Raw genomic sequence first — 20,068 nt, forward strand, 5'->3', positions numbered from 1 at the left:
GGAAAAGCTCTGCTCAACCCACGGTTTCTATTGGGTTAACTTGCTGTCACTCAAAAGTAGTGCCTGTGCCGTGAGAGAGATAACAAACTGTGGAGGGGTTTCACGAGAACGGACAAAGGGGTCGTTCCCTTACACATTTGGTGTTAAACCCAACTTGCAGAAGACATAAACAAAAACCACACAAGGGAACTCCTCTTGAATCGATAGTCGGATATTCTAGGTTATCTGGGTTTTCTCCCGGACTATCCTATCAGTTTGGAGTTGTGGTGTGGGATGGATGATATGCGGCCTACTAGCGGCGCGGCAGCCCACCTCGGGCTAGCGTCGCTATTCCCCACTGGTCTCCAAGCTGTGTATGCGGAATGCAGGCGCTTGTATCCCGACCAGGCCAACCCCTTGCAAGTTACAGCCATCGTTAAATACTGGTATGTGTCTGTGTTTTTGTTAACTTAATGTCGTGGCCATAGTTATTTATGAAGGCAACATAGTGTTTGCAGTTGATATTGTAGCCGGGCTATTAAAAACTTGCATGTAGTTTTAGCGTTATTGTTACTCTTTGCAAATCAGCTAACAAGTTGCAAGAAGTTAGCAAGTTAACCAACTCTTCTTATTAACGTGATGGCTACCCATATACATTGTATCACCTCCGATAACATTTTCTAGTTAGCTAGTGAAGTAGACGAAAGTTAGTATAGGTACATATTAACATAAGAAGATTCCTAACTTTGTCCTTTCAGGCACCTAAGTTACGCTAAGTTGGGTCACCCACTTTACAAACTTACACTGTAACGTTAGTGGGGCAAAAGTTAGAACTTTAAACTTTCCATACTTGTATTTCGCTAAAAGTTGTTTTTTTGTATACTAGCTGTACCAGTCCACTAACAGTGATGTTGCATCATTGCAATGCACGAACAGATGTTTGCTGTTTATGTTCAACGACTGACCAAGCACAGCACAGCCATTTCTGTGCAGCAGCCGACAGACAAGTCACTCTGTTGTTGTGCGACCTACTTTGATAATTGGTTCAATTTAATTTGAGATGTTATGACTGAATCGTTAATGTCATAGGGAATCACATGTACACACAAATCCTCAGTTTAGAGTTGGCTACAGACTGCAACGTGTTCCTGCTGTCTACCTAATGACTGGTGATGACTGCCTTTAATTTTCTATGTCTCTCTATCAACAGGCTAGGTGGGCCAGACCCACTAGACTACATCAGTATGTACAGGAACATGGGCTGTGTGGCACAGGATGTCCAGGAGCACTGGCATTACATTAGTATGGGACTCAGCGACCTGTATGGAGACAACAGAGTCCATGAGTAAGGCAAACAAACCCATAGTCAACATAACACCATTCCAACATAACATGATTCCTGGCTAGTCTGATGTATGTAGTAAAACACTTGAAGGTGTTATTGAATATGAATAGATTATGAGGTTGTCCTTAATAGAAATTCATCTTTAAATACTACTTCAAGTAAATGAAATAGATGCTTTACTGTATGGCACATGTTTGTGTTACTTTTAGCCAAGTGTAGTGGTCAAAGGACAGTTGCATTACCTGTGAGCACGCTAAGTGTACTTATCACCATGTCAAGTGTAGACAGATTCCTATTCCGTGTATGCCAAGTGTATCTGATATGGTGCTTCTGCAGGTTCTCGGGTCCTGATGGCCCCAGTGGTTTTGGCTTTGAGCTGACATTCAGACTGAAGAGGGAGGCTGGGGAGACGGCACCCCCCACCTGGCCTGCAGAGCTGATGCAGGGGCTGGCCCGATATGTCTTCCAGTCAGGTGAGGCACTGCACTGCACTGCGCAATATCTCATTATCAGTCCTGTCCTGCGTTGGAGAGCATGTACAATTGTCCTAAATTGCCCTCCAGTTGTACGGTTTTCTTCTCCTCCGAGTGAGAAATGGCATGAGTTAGATTGGAGAAATCACTAGCCACGTTTACATGGACACTTTAAAAAAAAATTCGATTAGAAGCGGAATAACGGCTCAATCGGAAGAAGAATTATCATATAAACACCTCAATCGGAATAAAAATGGCTGATCTTATCAGAATTTTAATCGTAATGAAAGAGGTGGTGTATACCATTGCTATTCCGATTGAACAGCCTTGTATACAGTATCAGATTGCCTGCTGTATCTTCTCAATGAAAAGTAGGCAACAATAGAGCATACCCCATGTAAACAGGCGGCATGATTTTTTCAATCAGAATAGTTTAATCAGAATGACAAAATAACTTTCCATGTAAACGTGGCTAGTGGTTGGATGACAAGAAGTAGTGGTACCGAATGAATAACTGAGAATACAGGCCGGCAGTTCCCACTGGAATAGGAAAAAAGCTTTTGTGGGTTGATTTATTATTTGGGGGGGGAAATGTCTTTCAATATGTAAAGATGCTCTAAATGCATCAAAGCCATTTGCTTAGTGAGGGGTGTGGAGGAAGTAACACATCTGCAGGCACATACCCAAGCCAAGCCAAGCCAACCACTAAGCCAAGGCTCACCAGGATGTTAGATAGGACAGAATTGGTACTGGTGCTGGCTTGACTTGTTTTAAAGGTGCAGTCAGTGATTTTACGCGATTTCAAGCCTGTGACACTTTTTGTCACATTCAGCAATCATCTCCTCACGACCCGCTAGCTGCTCAATCTGTGAGTACACTGTAAAAAAAACAGTCTCTGTAGTCAGCCCATGCTCCCTACTGGAAAACTGGAAACAAACAAAGTGGGGTCAACCTGTCCCCCAAACGTTCTCTGTGAATAAAAAGAGTTTCTCTAGGAATTAAAAGAGGGATGAGCTACCTCTCTGGTGTGTTTTGTTTGGTCCTTGGTTAAAATATAATGTTAAATGTTGGTTTGGGAAAAAGTGTCTGCTAATAAAAATAAACATAAAAAAGTGTTTATTCAGGGTCCCCGCAGATCCTTAAAAAGTCTTAATACGTCTGATATTTAATTTTTGATATTTAAGGCTGTAAAATGTCTTAAAATGTCTGGAATTGTATGAGGGCAGGCATTAAATTTGAACTGGAGCAGAATGAGTGTCGTTTAGCTTACATTCAGACCTGCCAACCTGTACGCATTTTGCATTAGCTGCGCATTTTGACATCGGAAGTACGCTGGTACACCTTTCCTCTTTTATAAGTTTGACCTGGTGCACAGTTGGTTTTGGGTATTCATCAGCTAGCCAAGTAAGTTACGTTGTCCATGTAGGCTAATGCAGGTGGTAAACGTAACTTTTCATAGTAGCCTAGCCTGTTTATTCATCAACTAAAGGGTAGGCTACTCGGAGAGCGCAGATTTTTGCAAATGCATCAAAAAGTGATTATTATTTCAGCTAAATCCGTAATCATAATGAGAGGTGAAGGCATGTGCATGTGTCGCTGAAATGACTATAATGTTAGATGGCCATGGCTCTGCAAGACTTTCCCATCATGTGTACAGTCTGCAGTGCTGACACTAGTTATCAAACATCAGCAGGTTAAACATATGAATTTGCATTTTCAGAGCAATCTTTATTGATATGTACATGTTGTCAATTACAACAAAAATGACAATTGGCTATTTGCTAAATTAAGAATAAAAAAGAAACCTTAAGTGATCATTTGATGTCATGAGGGAGAGTTTTGTGTTAGTTCTTAATACCAGGAACCTTGACAAAGGCTGGCAGGCCGAAACGTTGGGATAAAAATAAAAGGAGAAAGAGATAGAGTGTGCGGTGACCAAGTTTTTCTTAGTTCTTAATATCAACAAGATTTTTCAAAGAACAGAAATGTTCAGGAAGAGATTATATATATTATCTACTGTAGTCTAAATGGATACGCTTTCAGATACACTCTCAATTTCAATTTAGGTTGAACTATAGTGAACTATACAAAAATATGATGTCTTATGTCTGTTTTTCAAAAAAGGTTCAACATAAGTTGTACTCCAGTTGTTCTTTAGCGTTGACAGTTCTGTTTTTTGTTACCTGCCTATCCTACAACAATTTCTGCAATTGGCATTCATTTTTACTTTAAGAGGTTTTATAAAAGGTCTTAAAGGATAATTCCAGTGTGATTTTGACCTAAAGTGTGTTGAAACATGATAACGAGTGTGAATGTATGTCTCATAGCTCACCTCGGCTTGTCCCCTGCAAATCTGGCGCTGGTTAGCCAATGCTACCAACACAGTCGTTGTGGTGCCTCGGGCATCGGCCTAGCCATACAAATAAATCACTGTTTTACACCATTTACGAGGCTCAAAGTAGCTCCATACTTCATTGGTAGACTTCCGAGGGCCTTGCCATTTAAAAGCGAGACATAGAGAACTTTTGAAAAAGCACTGGTAGTTTATTTACAAGGCGATTTATACAGACAGTACCTTAAGGAATTTTACCGTTAGGCGCCATCTTGAATTTAGTCACGATAAAGTCGAAGCGATGAGTCTGAAACGAACAGATATGATAAGGGATCAGATTCCAAAAATAATTCGTGGAAATGCATGGATTCCAGTTGCTGCTACTGGAAGAAATGGGAATCCATGCATTTCCACTGAATTATTTTTGGAATCTGTTCCCCTTATCATACCTGTTCATTCTTACCGTCGCTCTACATATCGCGGACTAAATTCAAGATGGCTGCAAACGCTAAACCGGGAATATACTGTCTGCATAAATCGCCTTGTAAGTAAACTACCAGTGCTTTTTTCAAAGTTCTCAATGTCTCGTTTTAAATGTCAGGGCCCTCGAAGTCTACCAATAAAGTGTGGAGATACATTGAGCCCTCGTAAATGGTGTAAAACAGTGATTTATTTTGCATGGTTAACCGATGCCAAGCACCACCATTGAAAAAAGCTGTTGGTAGCATCGGCTAACTAGCACCAGATTTCTGAGTGCAGGGGACAAGCCGAGGTGAGCTATGAGACATACGTTCACACTCGGTATCATGTTTCAACACACTTTAGGTCAATATCACATCGGAATTCTCCTTTAAGTCATTGAATTTGTACTGCATATGGGTGTTTCTCTCACTTTGATAAGTCTCCCCAAATCCACCAGCCGCCTGTACTGTACACAGTGGGGGAAGGGGGATGGAGAGTTCTCTCCTTGGGCTTCTCTTCTGGCCCCTGTCTGCAGTGCAGCTGGGGCCAATTTGAGCGTGGGTGGGCTGCAGACCTCATATGAATGCAAAATCCCCAGTCTTCCCCTCTCTCAACCAAATACACACACACACACACACACACACACACACATACATACACACTATTACTAAGGGCTTTCAGATATAACCTCCTGAGTATATACGGAGGTTTGTCAAACGGAGGTCCTACCCTTCGGATGATTCAGATATGATGCTAACCTTACAGAACCTCCGTGTGGTTGTCGAGTGAGGGGTGGGGGCTTGTAGTGTTCAGAAGAGGCGAGATATGACGCAGAATATATGCGGCTGCTGTCACAGCTGCTGTTTGTTTACAAAGTGTATGCATTATGTAGGCTAAAGAAGAAAAATCAATTGTGCGTAGGCTAATATTTGAAGTAGTCACGTAAGTGCGCACTTGAAATTGACCTGAAGTATTTGTATATGTGCTTCGGAAAAAAAACACATTTATCTGTTTTCAACGTTATGTAGCAGAATTACTTGAACCCCAAATCTGGTTTGCGTTGGAGAGAGCATGCACAAACTTTATGGTACCAGCCAATTCAGTAGGCTAACTCAAGACTTCAAGGCCATCATATACAACGTTTTTAAGCATCAAACAAAATACTAACATAACAGTGACGTGGTTCGTTTTTTCATGGTTTATTTTTCCAAAAGCATCCTCTCCCCATGTGTCTAATGCATTTACGTAAGGAGCTTGGAACAAAGTTGGGTTTTCTTCGTTTTCATTTTCATTTTCATTTTCTTTAGTTCAGTAGGCATATTTATGCTCAACAAATATCAGCGAGCTCAGCAGTGAGGTCATGAGAAGGCTATCAATGAACAGAAAACCGACCGTGTTGGCTGACAATTTATTAAATACTCCTGTTATTGTCGTTAACGACGTTGCTGTAGGCTGCTGCCTTTTCAGCGCCTTCTGCTTATGATGATTTGGTCTTTTGAATTCCTTTGGCCTTGCAATGCAGTTGTAGGCTACATCAACGTGTCTCTTGCCGTTCCCTTCATGTGTTCGATCACAATGCTGTCTGCCCTTATGGACAGTAGCTCCGTGATGTCTGCATCTTTCCAGGTCGGAGATTTTCTGGACAGCACTATGCCACTCCATCATAACACTGGCATTTAAGTCAGATTTAACCACATGGACCCACGAAAGAAACGTCACCGACACGCCCTCTCACTAGGTGTGAATTTTAACCGCATGTTCTACGCTTCGTTCAGACACAGCACATTTACATAATGTCCGGAGGAAATACTAGGGGGGGAGTAGTAGAACAACCGGCTAAATTCGGACTTCCATATTACCGGTTATGTCGTTCAGATATATGGCCCCACCGTTTAACATCCGCAAAACCTCCAGTCTTACACGTATGTCTGAAAGCTCTTATTGTTTCCCTTCCTCAGTCTGAAGCAAAAGTATGGCACCGCCCAGACAGTTGGACTCTTCTTGTGTTATCAGTTTCCAGTCTAGGGAGGCCCAAGTTCTGTGGTTTAGTTTAGCCTTGGTGCATGCTGAAGCCCTCTCTGAAGTGGGCCTAGCCGCCTAGATTATATTCAGGTCAGGTTTTGCATGTCTACTCTAGTGTTTTGCAGGTCGTTTATTTCTTTTTCTGATTAGCCTAAATGATTAGACTTGCATCTTTCAGCTGTTGGGAGTCATGGATCCTCTGTGGAATCTCATTTCCTCATTTGGGATGAATCTCATAAGTAGTTTTTTGTCTCGGGATTCTATTTAATCCATGTTACTGAATCATTGGTCTGAGAAATTGAGCAGCTCAACCGTTGGCGAAGAAAGATGCCCTGCTTTGAGAAGCAGGAGACCGCCTTGCTCCAGTTCTTTAGGCATTACTTGTGTTGAGCATGTCATTTCCACTATACCATTCTTTGGCTGCTTCATTATGTTTTAGAGGTTTTAGGGGAGTGCATGCAGATGCACAACAAAACACAGTTCTGACAAAGTTCCAAACAATTACCGAGGGAACAGGGAGGACCCTCTCTGACCTTGGCAAGATTTGGATTGTTGCCGAATCCATTGGGCCACATCTTTGATCTGGTAATCTGAGCGGAGGGGTTTTCTTTGGGATGGGATTGAGGCCAGCCTGCAGCGCCGCCTGTTACCCCCAGAGAACCACTCCTAGGTGGGCCTGCTCAGACAGACAGACAGACAGACAGACAGACAGACAGACAGACAGACAGACAGACAGACAGACAGACAGACAGACAGACAGACAGACAGACAGACAGACAGACAGACAGACAGACAGACAGACGAATGGCTGGACCTCTTCTCCCCAAAATTCCTTGAATTTCCCCTGGGTGTCAATAAAGTATCTATCAAAGGTGCTCATCTTAAAACATTCAGCTGCTTTATTGAGTACCAGCAGTGCTATTTTTTTTTTTTACGGAATGTTTTGGGTGTCGATATTTTCAATCCAGAAATAATAAGGAGTATGTGTGCAAGTCTGTCCCTCCCTGTTGTGTGACCTCATGTTGTGCCTGTCCAGAAAACACGTTCTGCAGTGGCGACCACATCTCGTGGCACAGCCCCCTGGACAACAGTGAGTCTCGTATCCAGCACATGCTCCTGACTGAAGACCCCCAGATGCAGCCCGTGCTCACTCCCTTTGGGCAAGTCAGCTTCCTGCAGGTCAGCTGCAAGAGACTGTGTGTGACATACACTTCCACATAGTTTCCCATATATATGTATTTTACATGTAGAGGAATGTTTTGTCCAAAACTGATTAAATGTAAATTATAGTATTTCTATAAATGTGCAGTCACACTGTCTGAGTTGACATTGTTCTAATTGATATAGATTCAAATGAAGAAGAAAACAAAAGGGACACATTTAACAAGCTGTCTGTGCTGTCTATCATTTCTACTTCAGCCATTTTCCTGTTGGCATTTCTCTGATTGTGTGTGTGTGTGTCCCCGTCCTGTCAGATTGTGGGTGTGTGTACAGAGGAGCTGCAGGCAGCACAGCAGTGGAACGGCCAGGGCATCTTGGATCTCCTACGAGGGGTGCACATGTGAGTACTGGGCCTGTTTAGAGGGAGGGCAATGTGCATGTATAACATAAACAATAAGGCAGATACACCAATTCACAGGGCTTGCTGTGTGTGCGCGTATGCGCACCCCTGCTTGTGTCTGCATTCACACAAGGGCTGTGGATTATGTTTAGGCTCCACTGTGTGTGAGTGGAGGGTGGACATGGTGAGCACCACCAGACCACCCACATTTACTCTGCTCTCCAATGCGTGCGTGTGCGTGTGCGTGTGCGCTGTGGTGTGTGTGTGTGTGTGTGAGAAAGAGAGAGAGACAGAGCAAGAGAATGTGTGTGTGGGGCAGGGCTCTACACTAACATTTTTTTTCTGGAGCACTTGTGTGCCCAAGTTAAAAAATGTAGGAGCACAGACAAAAATTTGGGCGCACAGTCAGTTCTGTACTTAACTTACACATAATCTAACATTATACTGCAGCTAACAGTTAAACATGCCAGTGCACCAATTGCAAATATTAAGAATGACTGACAACATTTAGGCTACAGGAAACAGGATTTTAAAGATCAGTGTCTACTTTATTTTCAGTCTGTTCTATTTTCCTAGATTTTGTTAATGTAAAATACATTACATGGGGGTGTTAGTGGGTAGTGTCCCCACCAAAGCTCAGACCAAACCTACGCCCTAGCGTGGAAGCCTGGAGTTGTCAGTAGCGTTCTACCTTTGAATAAAATGGGAGTATTACGGAGGCTACTTTTTGTGCCGGTTAAGCTACAGCTATATTTTGCATATTGCAGCCACGCCGTCCAACTGGGCTAAAAGGCATGTTAGGTTACCTTTCCTTCTCTCACTGCATTCTCAGAATCTCATCCTGTTCCTCCTATATCCAATGAATTCGGTGGATAGAAGAACTAATTTCTTCAATCTTTGCATCTTGGCTGGCTAGTCTAACTTTCCGCTTTTTCCTGCGCGCTCTTGGATTTGATAGAAGCAACTACTAGCGAGTCACAATGCGAAACTGCTAACGTTGATGGGAGGTGTAGTTTTTATGCTGCATTCGCGATGTGATGTGTGATTCTATGGTTTGCACCAGTAATGTTTCTCGATGTTGCGGTGTATTTTGTAGACAAACATTGACATGGTTAGAAGTCATTCGCACCAGTGCGCCTAAATATTTTTTTGCACTCGCAAAATGCACTAATTTTTACTCGCATGTGCGAGTGAAATGGACGCATTGTAGAGCCATGGTGTGGGGGGTGGTGTGAATGCAAGGTGAGCCTGGTTTTGTGTGTCGATATCCAGTGCAAGCTGTGTGTGTGTGCGTGCGTGCGTGTGTGCTTGCACGCATGCTCTGGATGTAATGTGCGTGTGTGCAACTAGAAAAAGCGTAACGTCAGTCTACACAACAAAGCTTTTCTGTTGAGCTGTGTGACCAGCAAAAGGAAGTCTGCTTTTAACCTGGCTTCCGAATAACCGTATGCAAACACCTTCCTCTCTTTCTCCCCCACAGGGCAGGGGGCCCGTGGCTGGTCACAGACATGAGGAGAGGAGAGACGATATTTGAGATCGACCCACACCTACAAGTAAGCCTTTTTTTTAGTGCATCACAGCTTCTCTGCTTCCTCCGCTTGGAACAACAAACATGGGGGTCGGGACCTCAGTCAGTGTTTTGGGAGGATAAACACCTTTGCCTTTTCTGAAGGTCACGAGAACAGCCCTGTTTCTATGTCTTGTCATTCACACATCTCTTGGATGTTATGCGGCTGGTCAGCTTTTGGTTGTGCTGGGCGGGAGCACAGATGTGTTGTGGTGTAAAACACCTCCATCTGCTGGTGTACACTATACATGGTCAAATGTCACGGATTCTTTAAAGGGACACCAGGCAACGTTTTTGTGCAACTGCAACTGTGGGACGCAACTGTGGGCCTTGCAACTGTGGGCCGGCGGGCCGACGGCCTCAGTGTCAGGAAGTATAACGAGTGTAACGAATTGCTTTACTGCATTCAAATACACATACACGCCAGGCACCAGCTATAAAAAGGTAGCGATGGAGTTTTTCAGACATTCGTCATGACAAAGCCGGCGAAAAAGAAGCAAAAACCGAGAAAACGGTAAGGAAATTGGCAATACTGCATAGTTTACCTTTAAGAGAGAAAGAACAGTATATATGGCAACAGTACATGATTTGTACTTGTTTGCTCATATCACACAACATTCTGATACCTATGCCGAAAAATTATAATGACTATGATGGTGACGGCCCCCACAAGGTTTCATTCCAAAAAATCCGGCCCACTGCCTAAAATGAGTTTGATACCCCTGATGTACTGTAGGTGATTGTGAAATTTGACAGTGTCTCTAGATTTGCTATGATGTACATTTTTTTATTTTTGGTGTTGAGAAGTCACTTAGCAACCACTGAAAAATCAACACTCAGACTCGGCACTTTGAAAGCAGTGTGATTATTATATTTAATGTAGTGTTGTTTTTAAGTGCAAGCAAACCGAAATCCAGCACCTATTCCTAGTCTGTCAGTGCTATACATGTTTTGCAAAAGAAAGAATAGAGGAAAGATTTAGATTGTGATTTGAAGGATTGTCATATAATCTGTGGGCCAGATCGCCCACCTTTAACGGATGGTGTAAATATCAAACATCATGGCATTTAAATGTGTCTGTACCTTATGAATGTTTGTGTCATTTTCTGTCTGAGGTTTGTATGTCATGGTTTCCATATGTAAATGAGGGGAGAAATGTGTGTTAGATTGTTATCTGTGTGTGTGTCTGAGTGTGTGTGTGACATTAGCACATGAGGGCTGTGTATGTGATGTTCCTGTATGTGTGTGTGGCATTTCCAAGCAGGAGCGAGTGGAGAAGGGCATTGAGACGGACGGCTCCAACCTGAGTGGCGTGAGCGCCAAGTGTGTGTGGGACGACCTGAGCCGGCCGCCAGAGGACGAGGACGACAGCCGCAGCATCTGCATCGGCTCACAGCCCCGACGCCTCTCCGATAAAGGTGGGTCACACACACACACACACACCCAGGTTTGTCTTTTCTCATCGTTCTAATGCCCATCTGTTGTGCTTCTCCACATTAATGATGCTTCTTTATCGTTGTTGTGAATCGCTCTTTATGTCTCATGTTCAGTGTTGAATGTAATGTAGGTCATCATGTATTTGCTTTTAAGGATGGCCCTGTTCTGTCTGTGGTGGTGGTTGGAATAAGCTCTTTAAATTCAGATTACTGGGAACCCATTTACACCGGAACTAGCTTAGATGTAGCATATGGAGCAATCTGAGGACCCATAAGCTGTGCCCTGACTGTCTCAATGTGTGTGTGTGTGTGTGTGTGTGTGTGTGTGTGTGTGTGTTTGTTTGTGTCCACAGACACAGAGCAGATCAGAGAAGCCTTGAGGAAAGGACTAGAGATCAACAGCAAGGCTGTGCTCCCGCCAATAGGTGGCCAAAGGCAGAACCACGATCGACCCCAGTGAGTTCTCTGCTTATTTACATGGTTACATCGTAACATTAGTTTATTTCTTTCCCCATTTTGTTAAACAGGACAGCATTTCATTCACCACCCAGTGTAAGGTGAAGCACAGCAATTATGAGGGCATTGGCGTCGTAGTGTGGACTGATATTAGACCACCCGCATTCATGAACATCGAGCTGCGCAGCACTGATATCACATCCTGTGTCCCACCCAAATGACATTGATGCTGGTCAATGACTCATTTTGTCATACTTATTCCATCATGTCCAGCACTGGAGTACTTACATGTTAGCCTTTGTTTCTCTGGGGTAATAAGTTTATTCTGTTCATGATTTGGCCCATATTCGGTCTACAGCCTGCTAGCAAAGAAAAGACTTTCTCATAGAGTATGTGGTGTGCGTCTCAGTGACTTCCTAATGCTGCTCACTGTCCGAGGTCACAGGTGAGACAGGATTGGCTCTTGCTCCATAGGTGTGGGTTAGGGGATTGGCTGATTCTTCCCCTGTTAAAGTACTTAGCCGCTTTGAGATGGGGACGGCAATGGAGTTAGGGACGGCGTCACCCAGTAGACTTAAAAGACTAGCTTATGAAAGTTACCAAATCATAATGACATAATGTTTACTTACTTACTGATGTCAAAGTAATCACTGAAAGTACTATAACAGTTGACCGTTTTGTTTGTAGATTTTGATAAAGTTCAAAATAAATATGCTGACCTTATTCATTTTAGGTTCTGAGAAATGTACATATCTGTATGAGGAGGGGATCCACCAAACAGTATTGTTAACCATGTAGTGGCAACAACAACCATTTGCCTTGAGAGAGTGTCCCTGAGGAGGGGAGCCAAGCTGCGTGGGGTCAGACGCAAGCTCCTCACAGTCGTCTGAGGGCTCCTGACCTTTGACCCCGGCCAGCTGGTCTGGACAGCCAGGGACAGACACATCATCCTTCATCACCCGTGTAGCGGAACTACCCTCATTATACGCTTACTCATCCCCCGCAGTCCTTATCAAGAGTCCAGCAGACCTAAGTAACTCACCTCAGACACAATAAATCAAGCAGTGCAAGCACAGCACCCAGACCTCTCCTCTTTTAGTTTCTTGAAGATCATTTTATAAACAGTTAGCGTCACCTTGTGGTCCTAGTTTTGCATTCGGCTTTGTGAAATGTGTCGGCCCGTCAGTCACAATTGAACAGTAGTGGTCTCAGTCGTTCCTACAGCACTAGTGGGTCATAGGGACAGACAGAATAAATAGCCAAGAGCTCATCGCTTCTCTCTGCTTTTGGCAGCTCTGCCCAAACATCATGGCTGTGAGGATGACGTGTGTGCGCGCGAGCGAGAGGAAAACGCTGACACCTGCACTTTTAATCTCATAATACATTAATAACTCAGACTTATTAAAAACCCCTGTAGCTCCTGTGTGTGTGTGTGTGTGTGTGTGTGTGAGCGAGTGTGGGGGTGAGGGTGAGAAAAAGAGAGATGCGTTAATTAAATTCCTCTGATTTGCCTGCTGTTTGTGCGGAAGACAGCAGCGAGACCCCCCCACACACACACACACACAAACTGTATCTCAGCCCAGAGATAGGCCTCTTCCTTCCACTCTTCGTGCCTTAGGTGACTAGACCAGGGCCAGGCTGTGATTAATGCTACTGTTACCACAAGAAACTTGATAATACCAGTCATGTTTGTAATTAAGACAGGACTGAGCCAGTGTGTGTGTGTGTAGGATGGGGAGGGTGTATGTGCTTGCATGCCAGTCTGTTTGTGGTTATTAAGATCTTCATCATAGATAGAGACCACTCTCTGTGTAGGGTCACTGCAGAGATGTCATGTGATGGGTTTCTGGTTTAGTTAAGTTGCTGTTTTCTAGTGGCAAAGTATTTGCACTGTGTGTGTGTGTGTGTGTGTGTGTGTGTGTGTGTGTGTGTGTGTGTGTGTGTTCCTGAATCTTTGTGTTTTGGAGCTGGGCTCCATAAAGGGCTGTTTGGCAGCAGACTCGCAGTCCTCTCCTTTTCTCCCCCTATTGATCGCTCTCTGGAAGCCCCGTTCGCCTCAGCACAAGGTTGTGTGCGCATAATCCCTCTCCCCACCACACAAACGCACTCACTCATTCACTCCCTGTGCCACACAACACACACACTACTATCCTGTCCTCATCCCCACCTCCTACTCTCCCTGCTGGGATGTTGATCCTAGTGTGTCCTCCTTTGTCAGTGGCAGAGTTTCAACACACACACACACTATTCTCTAACATACAGACACAGCTCCCCCATTCCACAATCAGCCCACTCTCCACCCTCACCGTGATGAAGATGGCTGCCACTATGTATGAATCTAAAAACCATGGCGCTTTCTAATCCTCCAATCACATGTGAACTAGCTGTGGGTTGCCTCTAGGGATCCAGCTAATTCTGAGTGTGTGTGTGTGTGTGTGTGTGTGTGTGTTGAAAGCCTACCAAACCTGAGTTATCACACCTCCGGTCATGTCTGCTGTGGAGGGATCTGTCCAATTAGTGTCTGGATGGTGTTGGGGTGGAGAGAGAAAAGTAACAGCCTAGGCTTTGGAGACTGTGTCTGTGTGTGTGTGTGTGTGTGTTTTATTTTAATACAACAGAAAAATGACCAGAGGCTTGGGGTTATGTATAGCAATTTCACGACAGAAAACACATGAGATATCTGGATTATATTAACCACTTTTCCATTCCATTCCCAGCAACACAGAATGTGAAGGCTAATTACAGTCTAAAGACCCGGGGCCTTTTACTGTAAACCTGAGACTGAAGGTCCCACTGTGTTCTTTGATCCATCATCACCAGAATTATGGATCCCTGAATGCCACATTTCAATGCAATTAATCACTCCGCAACACCACCTCAGCAATAATAATGTTACTTATTAGTAACCTGTCTAATGAATCATGGTGTATAGTGGTTCACTCCACCTGAGCTTTATAAAGAGGACGGGTGCAGTAAAAGTAGAAGGGCACATTCTGTGTTTGGCTGGTTATGTGTCCTGAGGTGTTCACGGAAGGCCAGCCCATTGATAGGTGTGTTGGCAGTAAAAAATAAAATAAAAAGGTTGGTTGCAATAAATGCCATAGAGAATCTATGAGCCTTTCTCTTTTTTTTTTGGTTCTTCACTGTGGTACAAACCTGCCCCCTAATTTCTCCATAGACAATCACTGGGACATTTGCAGACCCAGCAGGCTTCAAGGTAAGAGACGACCCAAAATAACCCAGTAAAACAAAAAATGACTGAAAGGTCACTGTCTTTCTTTCACTTCACCCACCCTCATGTTCTCTTTTTATCACAAATCTGTTCAAGTGGTTTGTTTATAAATTAGGATTTCATCTTTTTATTGAGAGGGAAAAAAAGAACATGTGTTTGGTTCATGTACTCTTTCCAATGGAGATCTTGAACCCAAATGTTAGATAATACACCCAAGTTTGAAGCAGAGAGACTGTAGATTAAGATGCTGGTGTTACATTCTTTTAGTTTGGATATTTATCAGTGGTCCTGTGGCGTGATGAGCTGTGTGTGTTCGATAACTGTTGTGTGGACATGGTTGAGGCCTGTGTGTGTTCAATAAGTGTGTTGTGTGGATGTGGTTGAGGCCTGTGTGTGCTTCCCATGGCCCGTGTGTCCGTTCAGGATCCTCATGTCCACGCCCTCCTCTTTCACAACCACAGAGAGTTAATCTGCTCCACGACCCTCAGGAGGTGCAAGGGCTTGTTTATAGGTTAATCATGCTGCGCTTCTCTCCTTTTTTACCCCTCTCCCTCCCTTTTCTCTCTTGTTGTCTTTGTCCTCCTCCTCTCCCACCCCTCGTTCTTCCCAGAAGCCGTAAAGACAGCCTGGAGAGCGAGAGCTCAGCAGCCATCGTCCCTCACGAGCTGGTACGCACGCGGCAGCTAGAGAGCGTCCACCTCAAGTTCAACCAAGAGTCCGGCACACTCTTGCCCCTTTGCCTCAGGTACGACAACCTCCAAGGTCACCTTGAGCTCAGGCATTTGAGTAAACACCCACTGAGCTTTGAATATTACATTTCACCCAGTCCCCTTAGTGCCAGTCACACCTCAGCTTCTACAAACCCATTCCGGAGTTAGCCACGACCGCACCAGGCAAAGTTCAAAATATGGCGTAATTCATATGTGTACTGCCTTCTACAGCCAGGATATGGTGTTTTTTGGTTAGTCCCCAACACGATGTGTACAACTATGGACAACATTGATGTATAGTACTGCCATTCCATGTGGAAATTCAGGATTCTGTGTGTGTGTGTGGAGGAAGAGACGCGAGTCAGCGAGTCCCCACAGAGAGGCCTTTGTTTTGAACAGAGTGTGTGTACCGGGGCCCTGCAGTGTGTTCCCTTGGCCACCTCCACCACAGCACTTTAGCCCAACTGTTCTCCCCTCCCATCAGATAAGCCCAGGCAGCCACAAAACCACTCAACAAAGGCAGTCCAGATAAACCCATGGTCACAGCTCACAAGCATTTATCACGATTTCATTCCTACGGTCAAGAGCGCCTCGCCTCTAACACCCCGCTGTCTCTTCCTACGTTTGCTTGCTCCGCAGGGGTCGGCTGCTTCACGGGAGGCACTTCACGTACAAGAGCATAAACGGAGACACGGCCATCACCTTTGTGTCGACCGGCGTGGAGGGAGCCTTCGCCACGGAGGAGCATCCGTACGCCGCGCACGGCCCCTGGCTGCAGGTCAAAACAATAGCAATTCCCCGACATCCTCTGAATTTCTGCACTCGACTCTTATCCTTCTGTGTTTTTTAAGAGATCCTGTCACAAGGCTTTCATCTTAGTCCTTCCTCCACCCAGTCCCTCATCCCAGCAGCAATGTAGCTGTAAGTCTTGCAGGCGAGATAGAGGAAATGATTATCAGCCAAGTGGGATTCAGTATTATTAGTGTGGTGCTCCTGTGACTGCCTGGAACAGGAGTGGTGATTGGGGTGGGTGGAGGCGAAGGGGGAGACGGTGGAGAAGCTTCAGGGTTCGTGGGATTCTGCCCTCTTACTTTCCTGTGGGGTTCGACAGTAGAGCTTGAGGCTATTAATGGCGCACAACACTAGAATTTAAGAAGTGGCTCCTCCAAGTCTCTCTTCTACTGACTTCACCCTCCATTATGAAATGGGTATCTTTATATCTGTTTGTACATTCACCATCGGTCTCGGCATGGAGACTCAATCATTGACGTCTGTCTAAGTGTCAAGACTGTATCACAGGCTCAGGCTATCACCGACAGCTAAACAAAAGAGTTGAAATCACTATCGGCCTGTATCTATTAATTGATTATGTCTGGTTGTGGAGGCTACCTGAGACACAGAGTAGGGTGTTATCAGATCTGAAGTGTTCATTGTGTGTGTGTGTGTGTGTGTGCAGATCCTGCTCACAGAGGAGTTTGTGGAACAGATGCTGGGAGAGCTGCAGGATTTGAGCTCTCGCGAGGAGGTGGGATGTCTCTCTATCTCTCGCTCTTTTGTTGTCTCCGCCATTTCCCTTTCAAATGTTTTGCGTGGTGGTCAATGCATTACCAACTTTGATTTTCCTTTCAAATTAGTTATGCTTCACACGCTGCTACATACGTCAGGCACCATCTGTTTAAATATTTCATCAGGAAAAAAAAAAAAAAGAAGTGCCTCCCTTGCTGTTTATTAAAAATCGTTGCCACAGCAAGATGAATGATTTTCTTTGCTTGTTTGCTCGGTCCAGCTGAGAATAATGCCGTCTCCTTTGACACAGACCAAGGTGCCCAAGGAGTACAGCTGGCCGGAGAGGAAGCTGAAGATCTCGGTGCTGCCGGACTCTGCATTCGACAGCCCTCTGCAGTAGCCCTTCTTTCCTCCTACCCCTCCTCTTCCTCTGTATTGCCCTTGGGGCATCTGCCCATCATCTCCTGAGGCCTCCTAAATCCCCCCCCACCCACCCCAATCCAGCCTACCCACTCCAAACCTGCCTCTGCCCTCTGGCTATGGCTGCTCTGCAGCTGTTGGTATTACAGGAGGACTGGTTTCATAGAGGGGCTCTACATCCCTCACTCCCTCGTCCCCACGCACACACACCCGTTCACCTCCCCTCAGCTGTTATGCCTCTGGCTGCTTGAACATTTCTGCGTTTTCAGACCCCCCCACCCACCTCCCAGTGTGCATCTTGTAGGAAGGGATGTATGTGCAAGAGTGGATCCATTCTGATGCTGGACTGCCTGTAGATTGGAGCATTGAGTCATTGCTTTTATAAAGGAAAGAAAGCTCACAGGATCTACCCCAAGTGTCAAGTTAAAAACACTACTTAACCATCAAAATGTATCAGATGGCATGAAACGTTAATTATGAACGTTTTTTTTTTATGTGTGTCTGTGTTTGTGTGTGTGTGTGTGTGTGTGTGTGTGTGTTCTTTTTTTTTTTTTTAAATGCAGATGTCATGTTACTGTTCCAGTGTCCTACCCAGTCCTTGAAGTGAGAAACTGAATCACTGATTGGCCAGCCTTTGCAGTCTAAGAAGTTAAATATCCTGGAATAAAATTGAGTGCTTATGGGTCCCTGGTCACATTCCATATAGTATAGGGAGGAGTTTTGTAAAGTAAGCAGTGTTTCTGAATATACTGACAGTATTAGTGAAAATTCCTTGCCAGAGTCTGTATTTTATTTGTCCCCAATTCCTATTTTTGCATCATACCAAAGGTGTTAAGACAGAGCAATTACTAAGGTACAGTATATCTAATAAATGATAACAGCAATGCTAGGATTGTAACGCCATGGTAAACTACACCAATGCTAGTTACATTAGTGCTTCTCAAAGTAGATGACTGTCCAGGTTGTCAAATCTTGTGCCTTCAAGACATGGTTAAGAAATGAAATTGTTTTCCTATTTTTATACAATCATGTAGTTTGGATACAAAAGGCACCAGTTACCTTGAAAGATGTTTTTGAGGGTACAGATTGTTATGGTTGTAATTTTCTATTGCCACAAAGGGACTCTGGGTAAGGGAGGGGGGAGCGAATCCTTTGTTTACATTGAAGAATCTTTCTTTGCAAGGATCCTTAGCTGCTCCAACAGGATTCCACTGGCATGAGAGAATCAGAAGTCCTCTGCATCCATAGACATAAATCAGACATTACGAGAATACCTGAATTCCTAGCATGCAGATGTGCGTCACTGTTTAAGTATCCTTAAGTGTCCCCCATAATGGCAGTGGCCTTGCTGTGGGACCAAGTCTTGGTATCTGAGTTACTTTGGTGCCTGCATAGCTGTACCAAAGTCAGTATTTGCCCATTGCTAGTTATTCTCCTGTTCCATGACACGTATGATAATGTGAGGGACGAAATGCTAAAGTAATGTTTAATGAGAAATTTGTCTGCATTATACACACCACAGTGACACAATCATTGCATTCCATGCCTTTTTGTAAAGAGAAGAAGCAAAGGGCTTGTGGGCCCAATATTCACTAAATATTCTTATGTTTATTTTGCCATGGTTATGTCAGTCAAAAAAATACTGTTTTAGATTTTTTTCCAACAGAAAATTTTAAGTATAGGCCTACTGTTTTTATGTCAAAACAACTGTTTGTAATCCTAAAGTGCATTATTTACATAAAATAAAAATAAAACAATTGTTTCATTGTGGTGACATGATTGAACATAGCACAATCCACTGTGAGGAAATGCAGAAAATAGGTGGATGTTCTGACATCTTTTCTCTTCAGCGCTGGGTGGCTCCTGTCAAACACGTGGTCTACGTCGTCTCAGCTTGTCCCGTCAGCCCAAGAATACCAGCCATGCTGAGGTCTTAATTAGTCTGTGTGACTCAGACCTTCACGAGGAAATGTGAGACTGATGGAGGGAATGCGTGGCTTCAAGAAGAGAGAAGTAGAAGCCAGCAGAGTTACCATGATCCTATAGTGCCAGAGTTGTTCAAGTTAATTATTTGTAGGCCTACACCTCCAAAACAATATATTTCCATAAAACTCACTATTCTCAAAAAATGAGAACTATTAAGAAGGTCATATTGTGTTTTAGTTATAGTCTCTAAGCTGTCCAGTAGGGAATCAGGCATTAAAGCCACCTGTGCTGAAATTCCGCTGGCAAAGGCTGTGTGGCAAGGGAACAGAGCCAGCCACAGCCAGTGGGCATGAGCGCTTCTCTTTGAGGAAATGTGCGTCACAAGGCAGGAAAGGTTTTACTACCCCAAGTCTGCTTTTGAAACCCAAAGCACATAGGCCTAGGCTAGCCTCCCAACACCATTAGTCTAAGCATGGTTGGCCTTCGTAATCTTTCTTTGAACGAAGCAAGAGTTGACTAAATATCTGAAACTGCTATACAATGGATTAAGAAAACATTATGTGTGCCACATCTTTGGTTCTCTGGCGTCACAGCATTGAGGGAAACCTTCCCCACTACACGTGAGCGCGTGGCATGGACCG

At 44.3% G+C, this 20,068-nt stretch overlaps 1 protein-coding gene across 6 annotated transcripts; it reads left to right on the forward strand.

Annotated features, from left to right (window-relative positions):
• Positions 1-74: 74 nt before the first annotated feature.
• sufu (suppressor of fused homolog (Drosophila)) lies at positions 75-19,266 on the forward strand. Of its 6 annotated transcripts, none has more exons than XM_048269545.1 (13): positions 75-425; positions 1,190-1,324; positions 1,661-1,797; positions 7,650-7,792; positions 8,089-8,174; positions 9,655-9,727; positions 11,003-11,159; positions 11,531-11,633; positions 14,812-14,850; positions 15,476-15,610; positions 16,215-16,353; positions 17,032-17,100; positions 17,392-19,266. In XM_048269545.1, the coding sequence occupies exons 1-13, from the start codon at positions 274-276 to the stop codon at positions 17,479-17,481; spliced, it is 1,458 nt and encodes a 485-aa protein (XP_048125502.1). In that variant the 5' UTR covers positions 75-273; the 3' UTR covers positions 17,482-19,266. The 6 variants fall into 6 exon arrangements, with proteins under 6 accessions (XP_048125502.1, XP_048125503.1, XP_048125504.1 ...); XM_048269546.1 differs by having other exon boundaries at positions 15,479-15,610; XM_048269547.1 differs by having other exon boundaries at positions 11,006-11,159.
• Positions 19,267-20,068: the final 802 nt, after the last annotated feature.

The sequence above is a fragment of the Alosa alosa genome, chromosome 18 (assembly GCF_017589495.1).
Source record: "Alosa alosa isolate M-15738 ecotype Scorff River chromosome 18, AALO_Geno_1.1, whole genome shotgun sequence".
NCBI lineage: Eukaryota > Metazoa > Chordata > Actinopteri > Clupeiformes > Clupeidae > Alosa > Alosa alosa.